Genomic DNA, 22,619 nt, shown 5'->3' with positions numbered 1-22,619 from the left:
TTCAGCTGATGGGATATCTTGTATGCTGCCTAGCATGTTTCAAGAGGACAGCTGAATAATCAGTAATCACTTTATTGTTCAACATATCTCTTCAATAAATGACAGATTACATATTGAATTCAGATGGATAACTGAGCAAAATTTTCCTCCCTTTGTATCTTTCTTCTAAAAAATATTTCTATCTTCTTTTGCTAAGAAAGTACATAAACGATTTCACAGACTGCTGCCAAAATCTTAAGAAAGATTCCTGAGATCTAACGTTAGAAACTTTCTTATGCGCTTTACTGATGATACACTTTACTTCTCATCATGAAAGTAATCTTCATGCCTGAGAGGAATGAAGAAAGCAGTTATAAGGATGCAGATTTCTGCAAAAAACTGATACAGAAAAACAAAGAGACAATTTTTTTCTTAATCCATAAAAGTGTAAACACTGCTACAGAATGAAATTTAGCAGAAGGTAGTCAGAGTGCAGAAGTGATGAATTTTTTTGCTTTCAAAGATGTTGTGCACCAAGAAGATGAGGGAAATCAGACTTTACATTGGCAACCTACTAATGGGACATGTAGAAAGACAGTTCACAAATTCTGCTCTCTGCCAGAGATCTGAGTAAGCAAAGATTACTGTGTACAGCTTCATCTCAAGCACTTAATCCACTATACAGTGGGCATCTCCTGTATATTATACCCACATATATACACATGACATTCTAAAACAGCAAGAGGTTTTCTTTTTTTTTAATAGGTGAGTATATCAGAAACTGTGTGCTAGTAATATGTGACATAAAATTCATGAATTTATACATTTTATTCATGTGAATCTTTACAGGCTGTAACATCAAACTCTTGTTTTTAATCTAAAACCATCACATAACCATTATATATAGGGCAGGGGTGGTGCTTTAAGGATTAACAGTGATTAATCCCAGAAATCCCATGAAAAAGGTCTTTCAGATGAAATTGCATGATGCTTTCTACACAGCTTACTAGGTTTTATATAGTAACATCACTGCTTCCCTGAAAAGCATACTTTATCCTAAAAGTTTGTGCAGAATACCAAGCAAAGTTATTCTAAGGAGCACAACTGCAGTTACCAGAGCTCCAGGATAACTTTAGCGAACTGTCCTTTAAAGTATCCTTTAAAGAGTAAAAGAACTTGTTTCTACTTTGTTTCCAACTCTTTCCTTCAGCTCTTTTGTCAGATAAGAAGACACTTGAAACTACCATTTAGTTTCCAGAATGTAGGTTGTTATTAACTTCATAGCATTTAGAAAATTTTATTACAGTGATTTATTCCTGAATTAACAGAGCGAGCATCTCACCTTTGGATCTCGGAGAAAAAGTGCTCTTAGGATAAGGGAGTGAACATCTCCAATAGGTGGATAATGCATCAGAAGTCCCAAACAGGTCTGATAATTACTTGAAATCACTAGCATTAAAATGAAAATTAAAAAAAGAGAGAGAGAGAAAGAGAATATTACTGTCTTATTTTGCTATTCCAAAACAGTACTTTTTCCAGTGAATTCGTTACAGTTCAGATTTTGCTGTCTTTTCCCACATGGTCTCTCAGAACTCAAGCAGAGTAAAAGGTATTTTAGATACACATAATCAAGCTTCATGAATACGCTTGGTCCAGTCTAATTAAGAACGGTTCTAAAACTATGACTTTATGTCACAGACATTACGTTAGCTCCAGATTCAGATGCCTCAATTCAGACCTCTGTAGCTGTGCACCTGAATCCTGCCCCACTCAGTGGAGCTCAGGACAATACTGTCAGCAGAGCTTGAAGAACTACTCCTATACCCCAAAATGGACATGGACTTTTCACACTCTCCTCCATAGACATCTAAATTTAAATATGATAATTTGCGTTTATGACTTTATCATAAGTCTGACGATTTTTTGCTGAAATATATTTTATGTTGTTCTTATATACATATTTACATACACACACACACTCAGATACCTATGCATACGTAAAATTATTCAACAACTTGTTTTCTTCTAAATCAGAAATGTCACAAAATGTTCAGGAAAAAGGGAAAAGACTGGATTTTAATTTCATAAATACTAAAAAAATATAGTACACCATTAACTTGCTTAGATTTTTTCACTTATTCAGAAAATTTTCAGCATGCTTTGCTGAAGTTTATAATTTTGTTCTAATCTGCTTTATTTTACCTAAATCTATGTAAGCATACTCTGTGGCTTTTTGCTTGTTGTTGTCATCTTCAGATTTTTTTTTCCTTCCCAAATCAATCTAATTATGAGTGCAATTATTAAAGACATCTTTTCAAGCAGGTCTACGTAAACTACTTCATTTCTTTTGCACCATCTAAATCCAGGCAATCCATCTGCCACAGCTGTCAAAGCAATGCCTGTTAATGATGCCTCCACTCTGCAAAGTAAAGACAGCCTCCAACAATAGTAATTGTAAATAAATTTCTAACAAACTTTACTCTTCTGAGAACTTTAGCTGTAGTAAGAAATACCTTTAATTAATCAGGCATATTGCAAATACAAAATTATTTTGAATCACTAAAAGGCAAAATAAAGGGCAGTTTTGCAGACAGAGAAATTTAAATGGTTTACTTTTTTTCTTTCATGCTAATAAGCCTCATATCCTCCTGCACCTTACCTCCCTCAACAAGAGGATTATGGGGAAAAGATGCAGGACTGGGCAAAATGAATAATTATAATCTGTGTAAGGAACCACTTTATCATCTTCATTTCTGTTGCTGATCCGACAGCTTGTAATTTCATACATCTGCTTTCATTTGTAAAGCACTCACTTATCCTACTCATTCTTTATCTGTTCTGCCTGTTCTTTTTCCTACCCTTTGTTTTTCTTGCTCATATTCAGGTACCTGCTTTTTCTTCTTGAAGTCACAATGCTGGCATAATGAACACAATACAATGGCCTCCGTCAGAGTTCTTTCAGAGTGTAATACGAGCAATACTTTACACTTCTTTCAGAGTGTAATACCACACAGAACATACCCAATCAAACTCTCATACGTAAATCAAATTTAAGATACTGAACTGCAGTTGTGATCATGATGCCTTTTTACCAAAGCAAATAAAAACAGTGAATATTGATATTAAATGCTAAATAGTTTTATAAATGACAGACAGTAACACCGATGTGTTTCTCTTTTGAACAAATAAGTATGTGTTCTATTCTGCAATGTAAAATGCCTTAAAAATATCCTTTATTTTTCCTGGAAGAGTTCTTTGCTGTCTCACAGATAAAGAGAAAACTAAGTATTAAAAAAACTAATTTATTTTAATTGTGCAGACTTGACCCCTGACAAAAAAACTCCTTATCATCCAGAAAGTTAAAAAAATTCCAGCACTATAAATGAAAGACCTGCTAACTTTTATATAGGTTTTTTTTTTAATCTTCAGAGTTTCCCCCATATATTTAAACTGAAAGAGGGTAGATTTAGATTGGACATAAGGAAGAAATTCTTTACTGTGAGGGTGGTGAGGCACTGGAACAGGTTGCCCACAGATTTTGTGGATGCCCCTGGAAGTGTGCCAGGTCAGGTTGGATAGGGCTTTGAGCAACCTGGTCTAGTGGAATATGTGTCTGCCCATGTCAGGGGATTGGTCTAGATGATCCTTGAAGGCCTCTTCCAAATCAAACCATTCTATGATTCTTGTGTCTTCAGGACAAAATGTATAATGTTATGCAACAGAGTGGCAATTTTCTTAAAAATTATAGAGAAATAGCAGTAAAACAAAGCTGAAGATACTTATTGGTGTTAAAAGGATTTCTAAAAATCATCTGTTGGATGAAGTTTCTAGAAGGAGATTCTGTGAAATACAAATTTATCCAGTCTCAGCAGTAGCTGGTGTGTCCAGCTGCCTTGTAAAAAGCTTGGTGGGTCTTCAGCTGTGATTTTCCTTCTCTCATTGACTTAGTGAGAGTCACATCTGGATCCAACTTCTATTGCGAACCACAAGTTCTCACTTCCCCAAAGAAGAATGCTACTGGCATTTCTCAGGAAAGGAGGAGAGAAACTCCTCTCCATAGAGAAGGCAATCTTACTGTCCTTTTATTAATATTGTAATTCAGGGCCCAAAGGAACATCAAAACTGCCTTCTCCCTTCTGCTTTAGAAGAGACTGACCTTTCTCTGTTGGCCCAAAAACCACCCCTGGATACAAGCAGCAGTAATGTGGTGGAAAACCTGAACATCCACTGCACTGTCCTCAACAAAGTCCAAATTTTCTGATGCATGTAATTTCTTAAAAGCTTAGTATTTAATGTCACTGATCCTGTATCCAGATTACTTTGTAACCCTGGAAAGGTGGGACTACTCCCCCCTGCTGCTTTACATGTGGCCACGTTCTCCTTAGCAGGCCCTAAATTGAGTTAAACATAGACAAATGAACATCTTGCACTATAACAAAAATAACTAATTGGTTCCCCTAAGAAGAAGCTATGGCTCCTTTATTTCTCTCAAAATATTCATAGCACTTTTAGAGATGAAAAACTAAATTCTAACAATGACCATAACCTAATCTTCAAGTGGAAACAAAAATACACTTATTCTAATACTGTTCAGTCAAAATTAGCTCCTGCTGCAATAATGGCAAGAATTTACTATGCAAAATATAAACAGGTCTTCCAGGTTTGTTCGTTCTTGTCCTTCTGGGAAGGAAGTAGATAAAATAATCTATTTTTGCATCACATCCTTCCCTCCATTCTGATTTCATCAACAACTGCATGCATATTCACACTGGTGAAACAGAAGCAAATATTCATGCTTCTGATTTGACAGATTAAAAAAAAAAAGTATTCCAAGAATTTTTCCAAAGAAACACAAGAAATAATTTATTAGAATTTACAGCTACACTGGTACACAACCCTATGCTTGGCTTATCACTCCACAAAGAAAGATCTGCTTGGATACAGATGTAAAACTGAACAGAGCAGTTTACAGAACGGCTGTGTACATGATTATGTATCTGTAATCTCTAAAATATATATACAGTAATCTGATAATCTAAATGTTCCCTTCTCCTTGAATTATATATTGTTTGAGCAACAGAGGATTTCAGAACTAAAATAAAAATGAGAAATACAGCACAAATAATACTTTCTTAAAATCACGTCCTTGAGAACATCATAATACAGCACAGAAAAAAAATTTCATCAATTCTCAAACCAGCAACTTTCACCCATCCCCAAATGTGTTGTTATAAAAGAATCAGCACAATTTCTAAACTTTCAAATGCTTTGAGTACTGTATTATTATAATTGCTTATATTTGACATTTTTATAACATAATATCTTAGGAGCTTTATTATTGTTCTTATTGTTTCAAAGTTTCTAAACTAAAAATTTCCCGATGGTTTATTTAAATTAAAGATGATTATCACCATTGGATGTTTTGAGCTTACATTTCCTTTCACCAAATAAAGAGAAGCTTTTATAAACTTATTTTACTTGAAAATCTTTTTAAAATTACTACAACTTTGAACACTGCTCAAAGCTCAAATATTATCAGCAATAAAAAAAAAGGAAAAATGGAAAATTTTTCTTTTACAGATTTATAACAAAAGCTTTATGAAATCAAGAACTGTGGAAATTGTTATGGTTTGAGTTTGATGTTGGAAAAATATATTCAACTTTACAGTATTTATGACTTACTTTGCTTCCCCATTCTATTATGCTTAGAGTAACTAACTAGGTCCATCTGTAGAACAAGAAGTTACTTATTATAGAAACAGTCAAAAAATGAAGTATTAGCTGTCCTGACGAGATGACTTTGCCTCTCATTCGGGCAAACGTACTACACAGCAAAGCTATTTACTACTCTATTTACTAAGCTTGGGAAGTTCAGAGAAAAGAGAGAGACTGATTTCATACAAAAGCCTGGAACATATTTTTAGCTCACATTTTAGTTAACTCATACTGATACTTGTATTTCTGCACCACAAATCAAAAGAAAACAAAGCCAGAACAACTTTCCCTCCCCAGGAAGAGAGAGGCTTTTTACAAGCCCAGTTCTAACGTGGTTTTTTTTTTTGTAAAGGTAAGCAACGGCACAAAATAAAATACTGATGCTAAGAAACTTTCTTACATACCTCTTCAGTACATATCTCTACCAAAAATTTTAAGATTACTTCAGTTCACTGCGTATAAATAACCAAGATTTGGATTGCAAAACATAATGACCTGGAACCAGATCATCCTGAAACATCAGCATTAATTTTGAAATCTCTGACCAAAATTAAATGTCCACTTCTTTGGGAGGAACGAAAGGTAGCTCTAAATTCTGCATGTTTATTAAAAAGTAATTAAAAAACACATGAAGGCAGGCAGTGGAACGACATGTACATGTAAAGTACCACGTTATATTTTCAAGACTGGGCCCTAAAATAGGATCCACAGATGTTGAAAACTTCCTATGTCCTAGAATACAAAATTGTGTCAAATGTGTGACCTTGTTATAACCTAAAGCTTACAGATGGTATATACTTAACTCTGAATAACTTGCTATAGAATTCATATACTTAAAGACAGCCCCATACATCTTGCTGCGAAATGCATACTTTGTTGCATCAGTTGCATACAGAATTTTTTGCAGAATATGATAGGACAGCAGTAAATGCCTCAATTAATCATTATGTATCTTTATCCTCCCATTTACAATTATATAAGCTAAAAACATTTTCTTGATTGCTTTTTTTCCCCAACTTAATATTATTGGTCACCACTAAATTATAAGAATTCACCTGTGCACAAATTTCAGGTGTACTGAACCAAAACAAAATAAATTATAATTTTTTTAAGATGATACTCTTGCACACAATAAACATATTCAGTAATTGATACTCATCTTTGCATTTCCTTCAAGATATCTCTTCGAAAATTGTGAGTCATTGTCTTGTGCATTTTCTCCTTTCTCACAGGGGAACAGCATAAAAATATTTCAAGTATCACAGGGAAGCTTTACTCAATTCGTGAGCTTGGTCGGAAGGTGGAGCTCTATACTTGCCTGTATCACTTAGAGCACATAAAATCTGCAACTCCATGTGAAAACACAGAACTACTCACAAAACAAACCTGCATTTAACTCCAAGATACAATTTGTTTCATAAATACGGCAGGCCATGTCTGATAATAAATAGCTCCTCTCCTAGTATTTGGAACGATTTTCAATATGTTAAGAAAGTCAGAATGAAATTTAGCATGTTTAAGGTCTCTCTTTCAAGGAATAGGTTTGCATTCTTTAAAAAAAAATTGTAAGATAGCTGATACTTACAGGCATCTCTGATATACAACAACATGGCTACAAAAATGTAGTCAACTAAATTCAGGGTGATACTGTCAGCAAATAGAGCATCCCAGACAACCAGAAGATCCTGCAGTGGGAATTCACGTCCAAACAGGAGCCTTACCCATCGCCTGAAAAAAAGGGAAAAGTTATGATTTGTATTTCTCCATTTTAGCAAGTATGGTAAAGTCAGGACACATATCCCAGGATCAATTACAGTCCTAAACATTTTACCAGAAAATTTTGCAAAGCATCAAGAGCTGTGATAACGACTTGGCCAATTGTATTTGTGAAAATGTTACTGCATCTACATCAAAGAAATTATACATTACAGACTGTAGAAGCTTCACTGACTAATATTATTATGTGGGTGACCCTCAAAGGACAAAATATATCAATCCCATATACCACATTTTTGAGGATTTAGTGTGATAGTGACCTAAGATGAAACAGAGAAAATATTATGCAAAAATGGCCTGGAACAGCAAAAACAGGAGGGTGAAGTCAGTAGTTTATGAGAAGCCCTGAAAAGCCCAGTCAAGTGAAAGCCAGTTCAGAAGCAGATGCCGAACAGCAACTAAAATGGACCAGGTCACAGTTACTGCACAGGGGCTTTCTCCCTGTTATGGATGAAAGTGTCTGAAGCTCCATGTAAAATATGCTATGGATGCTATTTTCATTAAATCTAATTTAAATCTTTACAGATTTAGTGATAATCTGCATGTAGACTATACTGTTAATTCCTGTTCGTTTCTGTGTCCTTTTCATACCTAGCAAAATGTGAAAATTTGTCATATTAAATGCAGTATTTGCTTGAGGCTGGAAACTTGAGATGCAGTAGAAGAAAATTGTTTCTCTAGATTTCTCATTTCTAGTTCTGACTCTTACACTGATTCACTTGGTGACCTCAGGAAAGGCACTTCTCTTCCCTATTCCAGAACAGACCCAATAGCTTTGTATCTTTTTAGGTAGGATTATCTAAGGTCACATTTGAACGAGCTAAAGAATAGTTAGTAACATTAATCCTGAAATAGTTATTACGAAATGGACTTAAAAATAATGAATTACATTTTTAGCTGGGATATGCAAATAGCTACGCATGTGGAATCTGTTTATTCAGTGGCAAGAAAAGATTGATTGCAAATTTCTGCTAAGCAAATTAAGTCATTCTTTAAAACTCACAAAAATTTCTAAAAAGGCAACTAGAAATTTCTTGTTCAGGATTAGTTTCACTCGTAAGAATTCACGTTTAACCACTTTTGTTCCAGAACTCATTGTTGGTTTAAGGCATCTGGGGTTTTGTTTTTGCTTTTTTTTTTCTGATTACAGTAATAAAGAAAATACTGGACAAATGAATTCCAGCATGCCAGTCTAGCACAAGCTTTGAAGATAGTAAGAATCTGTACAAAAAGACAGTCTCTTATAAAAGAAATTCAAAGGGACTGTTGTGAGTCAAGGTTTTGTTCACTAAACTTTTACCCATGCCACTGGAACCATATGTACAATCCACAAAAATATCCATGTACAGATTTAGAGATCACTACATAGAATCTTTTCCTTGCAAGATATGTTCCTTTTTAAAAGTGAAAACACATGATTTCAAAGGCAGCATCATCTCGCTCTCATATCAAACATTTATGTTCTAAGGTCTTGTAACTTTTTATGTTAGTACAGGAATTACAAAGCCCCAGTATTAGGTACAACAAAACAAAAACTCTGTATTTCCCTCTCTGATCAAACCCCTTTCCTATGAAGACTTATTTTGAGACCTCAGAAAAAGAATCAGAATTGTTAGATAAAAGCAAGGCTTATCTAGTGCATTTAATACCATGCCTATTCGACCTAAGGGATTTCGCCATAGAGTGGCACATTACCCTGCAGTGCCTAGCCTACAGGATACTATTGTCCTGTGGTGACACAAACATTACCCAAACTCTGTGTGAAGCCCATTACCTGCATTAGCAACTCCTCCCACCTGTAAAACCACAACTTTCAGGTTACACAAACTGTTAGACAAGAAATCTCAACAAAGCTTGAAGCATTTGAGCTGACTTTGCTTGTAACTACCCAAGTCTCATTCAAAAGCCTTACTAAGACTCTAATACACTTCAACAGAAAAAATACCCCATGGTGTAATGGGATTTATTAGTCCTTTATTAGAAATCTCTTTTGCTTCTTTACTACTTCATTATGCAGCGTTAATCGTTTGTAGATGCAGGTTTATTCTGCTCAAGCAGAAGTCATTCCTTTTTTTTCTCCTGCTTTTATATTTTCTCCTGGGAAAATTAAATCTCATTCCCCAGAGGTATCACGTTTCACAGATGTAGACGGCTGAAGAACAACTGGACTTCCTTTTGCAACCATAATATTGCCGTTAATTATTTGAACCTTCCTGTCTTAAAAGGAGTGAGCAATTTATACTGTTGCAAATGCATATTTACTAACTGCTCTCTTGTTTTTTTCAGCAATGTTTAGCTCACAGCATCTATAAACCGAGGGCCCTATTGCCTATGAACCATGCTGCCATATGGCAGGACTTCACTCAGCTTTTATATTCATAAAAAAAGATCTTAATTCTTTAACTAAGTGTCCACACTGAAAAGCTGTCTTTCAAACTAACACATTTTTATTGCTTTTACAAATATTTGCAGAGAATTAAGACACCCTTAATAATTGCCTTGGATATGATAAACCTTTTTGTTTCTCACACCCCCCCCTCCATTTTGGTTGTTTTTTTTTTTTTTTTTTTGAGATGGCTGTCTGTGTTTTAATTATTGTTCTGTCCTGTTAATCTTGCCTTACATCTGTTACACCTGCAGACTGTGAGACTCACAATAGTATACCTTTTATCACATGTGGTAATACAATAATTCATATTTTACCAGGCACACTTAGCAATTAAAATCTACAAAAAATCCCCCAGATTCTTTAAAGCCATAATACACTAAGGTACTACTACCTACATTGTAGATATGTAACCGTATCTTCCACTTACGATTCCTATGATTCCTATGTAATTAAACCAATATTCTCAAGAGATCGGTAATTACAAGTAATAGATAACGATTCATTAATGACCTTACAATATAGGGAAAGCAGGAGAAAACTCAGCATTAGTAAAGCCATTAAATAAGGCAATGATCCAGTTTTACCAGTTTTAACTAACACCACAACCATTTTGACTGAGATTTACAGGACAATTCCCCACGCATCAAAATTTAAACTTATGTTATGTGTTCCATATATTTAGCTGCTTATCTTCTCAGTCTTCTTGGAAGGCAGAGAATTCTTTTAAAAAAAATTAAATAAGCCCAAGAAATGGTTACAAATGAGGCAAAACAAATAGTTTAGGAATGTTTATGAGGCCAAAACAACAATGAAATCAGAAAGAATAAGAAAAACTGTAACAACAGGAAAAGGGAAAGCATCACTCTGAAGCTAAATGACTTGATCTAGGACTTAAAACTTGACAACAAGGTGCCTAAAAAATTCTACTGTTAAGAGCATGTTTTCAGTCATTTATACATTTGCTAAACTCAATGTTCAGTACATTTCCACTCCAAGCATCTGCTCAAGGCTTGATTTTTTTCATTCATTGATACTATTCATTAGAAAAAGGCTAAAAAAATTCTGCTCGTGCTTAACTTAGTTTTTTCTGCAAGCATTTCACTAAGGTCTAGAATCAAAACAACAAGGTCTCTGGTATTTTCCTTTTTACTGTGCATATAAAAAAAAGAGAAGCCCAAATTTGGTAATTCCTTGTTTGACCTAAACACAGCAGAGTGAAGATTTCCACAGAGCATGTTCTGTTTCTTCCAAATTCTTGCCACCAGCCCAAAAATGCATCTGCCACCCCATGCTTCATCCCAGCTACACTATTCTTCCTGCATGGGAAATGGTAGAAGTGTATATCATCCCCTGCAACGGCTACTGTCACTTAGGGGATGTGGTGGCAGAAGATGCTGTCGTTTCCAATGCTTGCAAGACTAGTCGAGTTCTTTCAGAGAAAGGATGGTCAGTAGGATTTTGCAGGATGTAATTTCATTTTCAATGCAAATCTCACTGCCTTTTTTTTCTAATAAGAAAATTATTTAAATGGACTGTAAGTATTGAAAAGAACACCATCTTATCAAAACTAAGCACTCGGAAGCTGAGAAATGCCAAAATTAACATCAGTTGTTTACTAACTGAGAAAATGATATGTAAGCTCTGTCTCTTTAAACTCTGTCATGAATTATGTTCAAGCAAACATTTGTAGCCAGTGCAATTTACTATGTAAAGTCATGGTCAATAATTTAGGAGAAAGGGTAGACAGACTTGAGCTGTGATCTGCTTGTTCAAAAATAAGATATGGAAAAAGGATGAGGAGTGACATTTGTATAACACTTTCAAAAGAGCTTAAAATTATACAGAAGATGAAGACTTTAGTGGTTCAATGCCAGCCAGTAAGCACTATGCTGGGCAGACTTGATGCCTGCACTATGATTTCAGGCTGTTTCTAACCTATGGACACGAGTGGGCTGCAGATGAGGAAGGCTGAGTACCTCCTCCAGGAGGTAACATGGGGGCTACTGCTCCTACAGCAGCGCTCACCAGCACTTGCATGCAAGAGAAGGAAAGACACAGCAAAAGCACCCTCAAAAGAAGACATTTGATTCCAGAAACTCTCACAGATTTGAGAGTTGCAAGAGGCAGTCAGAGGGGAGATAGGCAAGTTCAGTCAGAGGATGTTACTTTCTTTTAGTGACACAAAGGACACGAAGGAGACCAATCAAGACAAGCCTCAGCAACATTCCAGCTTAGACCTGTTACACAGCCCATTTCTCCAGTGCTCCATCTCCTTCCTTAAAAAATCTCATTTTTATTAAAACTTCCATGGCTTTATATGGTTTAGGATTTTGTACTGAATGTCCTTAAGAGATTAATAAAACCTTCAAATGATACAAGACAGAGAAGGAAACATGCCGGAAGTATAATCACAACCTGTTCTTTCAGCTACTCTTCTATAAGGCTTTTGTGGAAGGGCAGTACTGCTTATGGTGCATGAGAAACTCTTAATGATCACAGATGAGAAGAAAAGCAAAACAGCTAAGTGTCACAACTAACAAAATGGCATTTCTAAGATAAACAAAACCTTATTAAAATCCAATATTTTGTCGGAACAGAAAAAAGCCTGTGAAACCCCTATAAAGTCAAAAAAAACTGGTTTAAGAAGTTATGTGGGAAGCTCACCAGACTTTCAGGGATTTACAGAGACTTCTAATGTATTCGATTTAAACACTGAGAATTTTACACACGGCATACCCTCATATGCACACTACCCATAAATGATGTACAGTGTGATATTGTTACAGCATATGCTCCATTTTTTGCCTTAATCTACTTAACTTGTGAAGAGAATGAAAACAGACATCTTGCTAGAAGATGTGTTTACTTCAACCATAAATTCAAATGTTAATTCTGGATTTATTAGATAAAATTATGTGGCCTTTGTCATTTGAGAAGGCAGACAAGATGATCAGATTTTCCTTAGGCTGTAAAACATTTAAATATTATAGATTTCTCCCACATTGTCTCCAGCAGTGTATGCTGATTGTAAAAAAGTGTGTGTGATAAGGAGGGAGAAAGTATGTGCCAGCATCTAACACATCATCCAGCTTCTCTTTAGACTGAGAGATAATAGTGAGTATATAAAAAGATTCTTCTTATGGGTGTCTGCCTTATCTGTTTAAGTAATTTCAGACTTGTATATGGAATACTGTTCTGCTAGAGAATGACATACATGCTTTAATGTGTCTAAGTGGGATTGTCCTGTTCTGGACTCCCATAAAGGTTGTTCACTTCACCCAGCTTCTCCTGTACTAGCTGCGTGAAGATTTGGTGGATCATTGCACCAAATACAGGAATCAGGGCCTTGCTGTTGGGTGGATACATGGTTGGTTATCAGTTTTCCCTTTTCTGTTTCAAATTCAGTTTGGCTTGTGGTCACATCTGTACAGTTTTAAGTTTTACACAGTTATATTAAAAACTCCTCAACCTTAAAAACTGTGATATCCACGATCTTTCTGCTCCAGCTTAGACACTGGAGTCTTAATACAAAGGTAAAAATTACAGTGTTTGAAAACAATTCAAATAAAAAAGAAACTAGACATTTACATTACAGATTATATGGGTTTCAAATCTACCATACGTTTTCCTGTCAGAAAAGAAGCATTTAAAATTAAATAATAATGATAATAAACACTCATTTATTAAAATAAATCTACTCAAATTTAGGCTAAGTGATGAACAAGAATATCGTACATAGTTTACTTTGTTGCCTTCCTTCCACTTGGGAAAAAGGTTTTGATTTCTCTATTGGCATTTCCTCCTACTGTACATATCCTGAACTTTTTTATAGTAATTACCTGATCAAACACAGACTAGCATATCTCTTTAAAAGAAATACCTTGAATTTCATTTTTACTAAAAAGGGACACAAGCATCTAGTTCTTATGTGGATTATTTACTTTCCCATTTGATTTCTTTCAGATTGCTGGCAAAGATTACTCAGTTTTGCATTGTGTTTTGGGAAAATTCTATGCATTACCTTATTAATGAAGGTTTTGCTTTCTAAAAAATGAATTCCTAATAATTACTTTTCCTTCTCACTGTAATTTACCCTTCTCTGCAAAAGCACTTACTGCAGTTTTAAGCCAGACCAATTCTAATATATTCACTTGCAGAAATGCACGTAAGGAAAAAACTAAACTCCTATGTCACTCCTATCCTCAAAAAGGTTAAGAAGCATCCAAGGAACTACAGGCCTGTCAGCCTCACCTTGATCTCTGGAAAGATGACGAAGTATCTAATTCTGGAAACCATTTCCAGGCACACGAAACACAAGAAAATCACAAGGAGTGGTCAGCAACTGGCTTTTCTGTAACACTACAAATTTCAAAAACAGAGCTAGGAACTTGAATCTGTTTAGAAGAGAAAACAGAAAGCCATTTCCTAAGTTTTCAGCAGGAGAGATGGGAGAAACTGGACCTTTAGGTGGAAATGTATATATTTACAATGTTCAGTTTCTTCTTCATTCCTCCTAAACACTACAAGTTAAAATGCTTCAATTTTAGTATTTCACATACATAGCTCTTTATAAAGGCTGAGTAATTAACAGCTATTCATGCACTGCATTGACACTGCCAGCCTGTGTTTGCAGCAAATACAACAGTAACAATTTACAGACCATTCGTCAGTGTGAAGGGGGGATAAAAATGTTGTACTCCAGTAGTTACCTACAGGAAGAATGATCACAATAAAATAGCTAACATACTTTCAGCCATTGCTGATTTTTATAAAGGACAGAAGTTCTAGACATGGTCATGATTTTTTAACAAGGTGGGTCCAGTTGACAACAAATATCACAGATCAAAGCCAAGGCACACATTTTTTCACTTTGGCCAACATACAGATGTTACAACATGAAGGATTTAGCTGCTACACTGTGACTTATTTAGCAGTTATCTGGGCTAAACTGTGCCTTGATTCAAAGTAAAAAGACTGAAGAATATTGCTGTGTTTCTGCAAAACAACTATATTTAAACAGCTCAGGCAATGTTCAGATTTAAAGAGTAAAGTTCAGCCTGATAAAATCATGGTGACAAACCAGAATGAAGAGAGGGGAGTGTGACATTACACCGGATAAAAAACCCTTTGAAGCCAATGATAAACACTCCTTAAGTACACGGAGTATGAGACTTCATCCCATCTTCCTCTTCACACTCTGTAAAACCCAAATATAATGATCGATGTCTGCACTTGTAAGAGAAAAATATAGGAACCTGAAGTTGTGCCTACTGAATTACTACTGTTCTTTGCCTCTGTGCAATTAAAACCTACAGTCCTAAATACTGATGATGCATGTGCATTTTGTTTTGAAAATCACTGCCGAGTAGCAAAAACATTTTCTTTTTTTTAACAAAAATAATTACAGGTGAATGATTTTAAACACTGTTTGCTGCAATAAACCTATTGAAACAAAAGAGGCACTTCTAAATTAGTGAAGTTCCTACTGATATCAGCTATTAGCAATTAGGAACTCCACCCCCCCCCCCCCCAACTTTTCCATCTTTAAACAGCAATGATTAAATTTGGTTTTAAAGTGGAGAAATTATATTAGAAAAACAACTCTCAGTGTTGCAATTAAGCACAGTTCTTAAGATGATAAAAATAAATTTGCTAATAGCTTTATCCATTGATTCAAGATGTACGCAGTAGGTTTAAAAAATATGATCCTTTTGTAAAATTTCTCTTTAAAAGAGGAGTTTATAATATTTTATTGTTCCATATTGTCAAATCTTGTATAGCGTTAGTACATTTTTCTGTAGAATCCACATGGGCAAGACTTAATCAAAAAGACATGGGTTTTAAAATAAAAGGAAGAGAGATAATTTTGTTAATAGCTCCAAAGTAAACAAATAAGCACTGATAAAATATTATAAAGTTTATAATCTATCTTTGAGACTTCCCCATTATAATTAAATAAAATGTCTTTTCTGTCCATAGAAAATTGAAATCTACAATTGAACCATCTTTCTATCACCCTGTAGTGAAATGTAAAACCAAACGAACTATTTTTTTTCTGGTATGCCAACTAAAGTATTTAAAAAAATTTCAGGAGATTTAACTTCTTTTAAATTCTTCAGAAGCTATCTGCCTATGTCCAGCAATGGAACTGCTACACTTTGCATTCAAACTAACAAGACAACATGTCTGTTGTCAATGTACAACCATCTTACCAATCCATGTTAGTCTTTTTTACCTCTCTAACCCTGCTTCTCCATCACAGGCATTTTTTGGTGTAACAGAAAATTCAGCTGATAACAAAGACATTTTTAGGTTTTCATGGATAACCTCTTTTTAATAATTGGTCTGTAGCAAGTCAAACTTATAGGAACCTGCTATCAGACGAGACCAAGCTGCATGGGACCAATGAAGCTTTTAAATGCACCCATAATTGCTTGTCAGTATTATCAGTTTATTAATTTTTTTTTTTTTGTGTTTTTATCACACATGTTTTAACATATTGGGAGACCAAATATTAGTAGAATTATATGTGAAAGACTCTTTTATGTATTGTTAGTTTGATTTTTACCATGTTTATTTTGTCATTTTACTGGGGAAAGAAAGGTGTGGGAAAAGTTTGTAATATTTTTCTTATGGGTGTAGAACTTTGTCTCAATCAAATGGGAACCAGTGAATCCAACCAAATTTAGCCTGGGAGCTAGTACGAGGATGAGTACTTGGAATCATACAAATTAAGGAATATGTATTAACCTTCCCAATTCTGCCTCAGAAGGCTTTAGGTTTATGATAATCTGGCTACATTTGTCAGAGATATTAACCAGTCAACTAAATAATCTTTATGAAAGAAAATGTCATATGGGGAGTTGTTGAGTTCCCCATCCTAGACCAGAAGGAGGGACAGCCATGGACTGTAAACAGGACATGGATAGAATACCAGCTCCCATGTAACTCTACCAGGAACCATTTATGGAACCTAAATACTACACTGTGAAACACCACTTTTATTCCACAGAGTACGGGCTTTGGTGGAAGGATGTGTTTGCATGGAAACTTTTTTTTGGTTTTGCATGAGACCTTTTTACTCATAGATAGCCTAGTTGAAGGTAGGAGTATTCACTCTAATTTTTTGTATTCGTAATAGCATTAAGAGAAGATTTTAACACCCTAATCATACCCTATGATTATTCTCCTGATGCCTACTCTTGTATTTTCATTTTGGTAATCACATTGTAGTTGACAGTGATTGGTACTATCCCACTTCTTTCTCTTCTTCCTTCTTTGCTTCTGTCTGCTACGTGAAAATCACCACTGTAGGAGAAGATTTGGAGTGAGCAGCAAACAAAGTGTTTGAGCCATGGGGTGGTGTGAGAGACTGCAATGTGGATGGTTAATGACTCGAGCAATTGCCCATTTGGAAAAGCTACAGGGGCTTCACTGAGGCTGTGTTTGCACCCCACCACCGACGGGCAAGAGGAGAGGTTTGGGTATGTGGTGGGAAACATCTGCATAAGAACAGCCCGGGTGCACCCACCACCAGAGGATGGCCACAACAAACTGACCTTTGTTTGGCAACAAGCTGGGTTTGAGCCAGATAAGGGAAAAGGCCAGTAAGAAGCAGGTCCTGCTGAGGTGGGATAATGCTTTTTATCATGCCAGTGTCCTCCCTTACACAGCTGGGCCAGGTGTAAATCTCCCCTCCCAGGGAAGGTCTCAGGACACTCGTGTTCACACCTGGGCCTGAAGATGCTCATCCCTTCCTGTGGGGCAGAACTGGCTCAACTGCGCTGGCGTGAGAGGCAGCTGTCATGGCTTAGAGGGTGTCATAACCCATCAAAGACCCCAAAGGACCCCCAGACTCATTTTTGGGGCCTTCCACCAGACCACTGCACCTGATCCCCGGTGTTGGAACAGACAGTGTAAAACTCCCCCCAGGGCAGGTACCTGGATGTTCCCACCTGAACATACTGAACCCACTGAAATCTATGTTTTGTGGGATTTCCCCACCCCTGATGGATCAAGGCTGCGACCATCACCTGGACCAACAGGATGCTGGATCCATGGGTGGCAACGTCTTTTCTCTCCACTATCTACTCTTATCCTTTCTCAATCTTTTCCTCATATATTTTCTTAAGTGATATCTATATACTTTTATATAGATGAAAAGTATAAGATAATTTCTATGGATAATAACAAAAACATCTACATATCTCCTTTCCATTGTGACAAACTTGTTCTAAAATAAACCTGCATCATATATAGATATATATATATATATATCTATATATATACCAGTCATTCAGTGTTGCTTCACTCTAATCTGCCCCAAGGGATCTATTACCAGGAAACTCAGTTACCCTTGCCTTCAGGGCTGGGTCATAACACATGGTAAAATTAAGGATGGCAATATATCCAAGCATATGAATTATAAAGTAAACTGGTAACTTTAAGATAATTAAATTATATATCAGATTGCCTCCTTTATCTCATAAAAATGCATGAATATATGTCAAACATATCTGAAGTAAAAGGACATGGCCTTTACAAAGTGATAATCTTTCAGTTGGGCTTATAGCAGAAGAAATTGAAATTGTGATACTTTGATATGAAGAAAATAAAAATCTTGTTATTTGAAAGTCATACTCAGAATCAAACAGGCATTAGTAATGAAGATTATTAACTTCAACAAAATCTTACTAAACATATCTTATGCAGAAGCCTGTTTTAGTATTTGGAAAATTCCTCCTAATTACGCTGAATATGAACATGGGTAAAACTAGATTACCACAGATAAATAAATCCCTTACCAATAAACTAGTGAGAAAAATGTTTAGAGATACTAGGATACCAAAACAGATGCAGAACCTCATTTGATACTTTCCCCCCTTGAGAATCAAAATTAAACAGCAATAAACCCAAAATGGACAGAATTCCTACCTACCACCTGAACTGGGGCCTCACTTCTGCAAAACTCTTTATAAGTAAGTATACAGTACTGCAAAATCTGTTCGTGGATTTCTGGTCCAAAGAAGAAATTTATTTATTTTTTAAAATGAGAAGATTGATATCATCACTGAATTCAATATTACATCTATTGTATGCTCTAAAACTAAATTAAGAAGCTGTTCAGAGGCCATACATGTGGCAGTCCATTTCAGTCTATTAGTCTAGCTAAATGCCTTCATACATCCAGTGAAAGGAGTCATCATCATCAATCTGCCAGTTTTAGTGACCAGTCAACTACATGTTGATGCATGCACCGAGGAAACACAAGTGTTTCCTCCCTGCTGTCGTACTCCTGAAAGAATCAGGGGAGGCTGTTCTAATAGGTAGCACACAATGATGACTTAGCTGCTTAGTGTAAATAACAGTGTTAGAATCACTACTTTATTTATAACCTTAAGTTAAAAGACAGAATATAGACTGGAGCCCAATTCCATTACTAAGCAGGGTAAGGCAAATAAGAGTTAACTTCTTTTGCCTGCTAAGTTAATTGCACCACTGTTATCCAGAGTCTTGCTTTCATTTAAACTGTTAAACAAAAAAATGCACACTCTCAATTTGTTTTATCCTTGCTGTAAGTGCAGGGATATGAGCTTCAACTTTTGTGAAACAAAGTACCTCTGACTGGTGAAGTTTTGTGTTGTGTAGCTGCAGCCTTATGGGAATTCTGCATCTTTTCAGAGATGCACAAGGGCTTAGTGGTCTCATTTAGTTATCTATGTGCCCCTGAAGAAGCCCTGCTAGCAATAAAACACTCTGGTGGCAAACAGCTAATTCATTAATTAACCACAGTATTTGCTGGAAAGGAAAGCACTAAACAAGGCTGCAGAGAAAGTGCAATTGTGGTTGTTCCAGGTCCCTGTCTGCAGTATGTGTGGCAGAGGCAAGCAATGCCTATGCTGTTTCTAATTATTCCAATTATCATGGCACACTATGAAAACTTGATTAATAACACTGAAGATATTGTTGTGGCAATTAGCCATATGGTTGTGGGACTTTATTCTGTCACGATTTAGCCATTAGCATCTACTTATGTTTGTCAGAACAGAGCATCCGTGACAAGTTGGAGTTCCGCTCACCTTGCCGAGTCCCTGGTGAGCAACACCAGAGAAATGTTTATTCCTGGGAGCCCTGTGTCTGAGTAAATTTTTCATGTGGCATCCGGTCTGACTGGGGACAAATGTCAAGTAGCTTATGCGACGACCCATCAAGCCAGGCTCCCTCTGCAAAAGGTGCCTCGTGAGCGGCTTGTCAGGGCAGACTTCTTTCAGGGGAGGATTTGACCAATAAAATTAGCGTCAAATGTCTTGCATTCAATGTTTTCAGTGGTTAACAGTTCAGACAGCATGCACCTACCCTTATTTAGATGTGATGAAATGCTCTATTATGACTTTATACACCTATGAGTTACATATTACCATGTGCTTGAAACGTATCTCTCCAAGCAGAGGGACCACGGGGCAGCACTCCAGTCAGGTTGGTCAGCTGAACTGACAGCTAGGTAAGCTGACAATTTTTATGAGCCACCTTTTCGAAACACAAAGTATACGCTACAGAACAACACTTATTCTAAGTATCCGTTCCTTTATTTTGTGATCAGAATAACTGCTCATCTCTAGAAGTTCGTCTCTAAGACAAGGGGAAGCTTCAGAAAATTCATTAATAATGGAAGGCTGCCTTGCTTTCCTCCTGGAAGCACAGCAGTAGTCTCACCACTTCTCCAACGTTTCTTGCAGATCAGTTAATGCAAATGTGTTTCTGTCAGCATGTCACTCAAAATGTTTGCAATCAAAGACAACTCCAAACTTGTCCACAGTTAGGAATCAACAAGTCAGTCCTTATTAAAAGGAGTAGGAAGCACTCAAGAATTAGCATCTTCCTGCACAGGGATGCCATATATACAGCTGATGAGAGTGTGCTTACATATTTTGGACATGAGAGGAGGAAGCAATAACCCAAGTTCATGGAAATCACAATAAAATGACACTATGAAAGAAGTTTTTTAAGAAGCACAGAACTTTAAGAAAAGTCACAGTATTGTAGAAATTCACCAGCTACTGTTAAAAACAACAGTAAGAATTGCTATTTTTCCTCTATTTTTCCAATACCTCTACTCTATCAGAGGCTATTTTTCCTTTTATAGTCACTATCTCCATCTGTATAGATCTTTCACACACTGTGAGGAGACAGAGACATCGTTTAAAACCATAAAAGTAATTGCAAAGAAATAAAAATAGACAGAGGACTCTGAGCAGGTGTAATATTTTTAACTAAATTTTACTCGTTATTTAATGACAAGAATTTAATTGACAAGACATCTGGGCATAAAACTTGCTGACAAATGTCCACGTAAGAAACCAGGAACAGTGTGCACACCTCAGTACTAATAGGGCTATATCAACAAAATACAGTTATTGGCAAAACGGAGAGACTGGGTCTGCTTCTCAGCAGATGTACCAACTTTAATGCAGAGCTAGTTTTAAAACTGAAAAAAGAAAATTTAGTAAAATATTTTTTCCATTTATGTCCCTTTGATTGAGATGATCGAGTTTGTTTTAAAATAACAGTGTTTGTGGAAAATTATATACCGACTGTCCTAGAAATCCCATCTGTGCACATAGACATTCATATGTGGAGGGGGTTTGGATGCAAAGAAGGTAAATAATTAAAAGAGGAAAACAAGGAGAGAAATAAATACTGTGCAGGAAAGAAAGGAGAGACGAAGGATACACAAAAGGTAATAGAAGACTTATGTGGAAAGGAAGTACCAGTGGGGATTTTTTTCATAGGAGCTGTGGAGAGCAATTCATATAACCTAAGGGATAGTCTGGATGTAATTTGGACATTTGTAATTTGGCACCATGCCGGTGCCAAGGATTTAGCTATCTCCTTATCCAAGTGGGTGCTGGTAGGAGGTGAAAGCAGCAGCTTGCAGCCTTGCTCAAAGCTGAACTGACTGTTCATTCCAAAGGCGTCTGCAGAACTCCACCCCTGTCCACTGCATGAGCTCTGAGGTAGAGAGAGAAGACCCAGAACTGCTGTTCTCTTGGGATACGTTCTTGTCTTTGCCAAGACGAAAATCTGCTTTCTACTTTGCAGGCCATTACAAAAATACAATTTTGATTCCAATGAGACTGCAGAGTCTGATGATTAAGAGGATATATCTGCTTTCTACTTGTTAACCAACCCCAAATTTTGGACACAGTTTACTTGGCTGTGCTATATTTTCAGCTAGTACTGTTATTCAATATTTAGAGCAATCCAGAAAGATGAAAGAGGAGTTAAAGACTGTGCTATCCACAAGCAAGGTCAGCTCAGACCTATGCCTGAAATTCTGACAGATCGGACGAGGCCATAAGCACTCCTCCTTGGCCAAAGTCGTTGTCTGCTAAAGCTCCATGCGAGGAAGAAGCTCTGTCCTAGGAAGAGATTTTGGCATGTGCAGAAAAGCAATGTGGGATAGGGAGAGTGAGAGTTTGGGTTGTCCTGAGAGCTGGACAAACACTCATTGCCACATGTGTTTGTGACTGGCCATATGGGCACCCCAAGTACAAGTGTCACAGCACAACACACTTAAAACAACTCTTGTGTCTTGCAGCCAATGCTGCAGAGAGACAATGGAGGATGTTTCTTTTCCATTTCTATCTTACTTAGACAGCATTAAGTATTTTCAGGAACTTTCTACTAAGTATATGTGGATTTGTGATTACTTCTGGCACTGCAAATTTTGCTGGAAGTTCTAGATCCAATTTTTCTCTGC

The 22,619-nt window shown here is 36.3% G+C and overlaps 1 protein-coding gene across 1 annotated transcript in view; it reads right to left on the bottom strand.

The window, feature by feature from the left end:
- LOC121673490 (TBC1 domain family member 5-like) overlaps window positions 1–22,619 on the bottom strand; it is a 116,855-nt gene that overhangs the window by 32,769 nt on the left and 61,467 nt on the right. Inside the window, exons 11-12 of the mRNA XM_042046825.1 lie at window positions 7,280–7,422; window positions 1,322–1,428 (exon numbers count right to left, since the gene is read on the bottom strand). Of these exons, the coding sequence (XP_041902759.1) occupies window positions 1,322–1,428; window positions 7,280–7,422 (250 nt within the window). The remainder of the gene's footprint in view (window positions 1–1,321; window positions 1,429–7,279; window positions 7,423–22,619) is intronic.

The sequence above is a fragment of the Corvus kubaryi genome, unplaced genomic scaffold (genome assembly GCF_017639235.1).
Source record: "Corvus kubaryi isolate FWS band 111438036 unplaced genomic scaffold, C.kubaryi_AGA036_p1.0 65458, whole genome shotgun sequence".
Classification (NCBI taxonomy): domain Eukaryota; kingdom Metazoa; phylum Chordata; class Aves; order Passeriformes; family Corvidae; genus Corvus; species Corvus kubaryi.
This window is presented reverse-complemented; position numbering and strand designations above follow the sequence as displayed.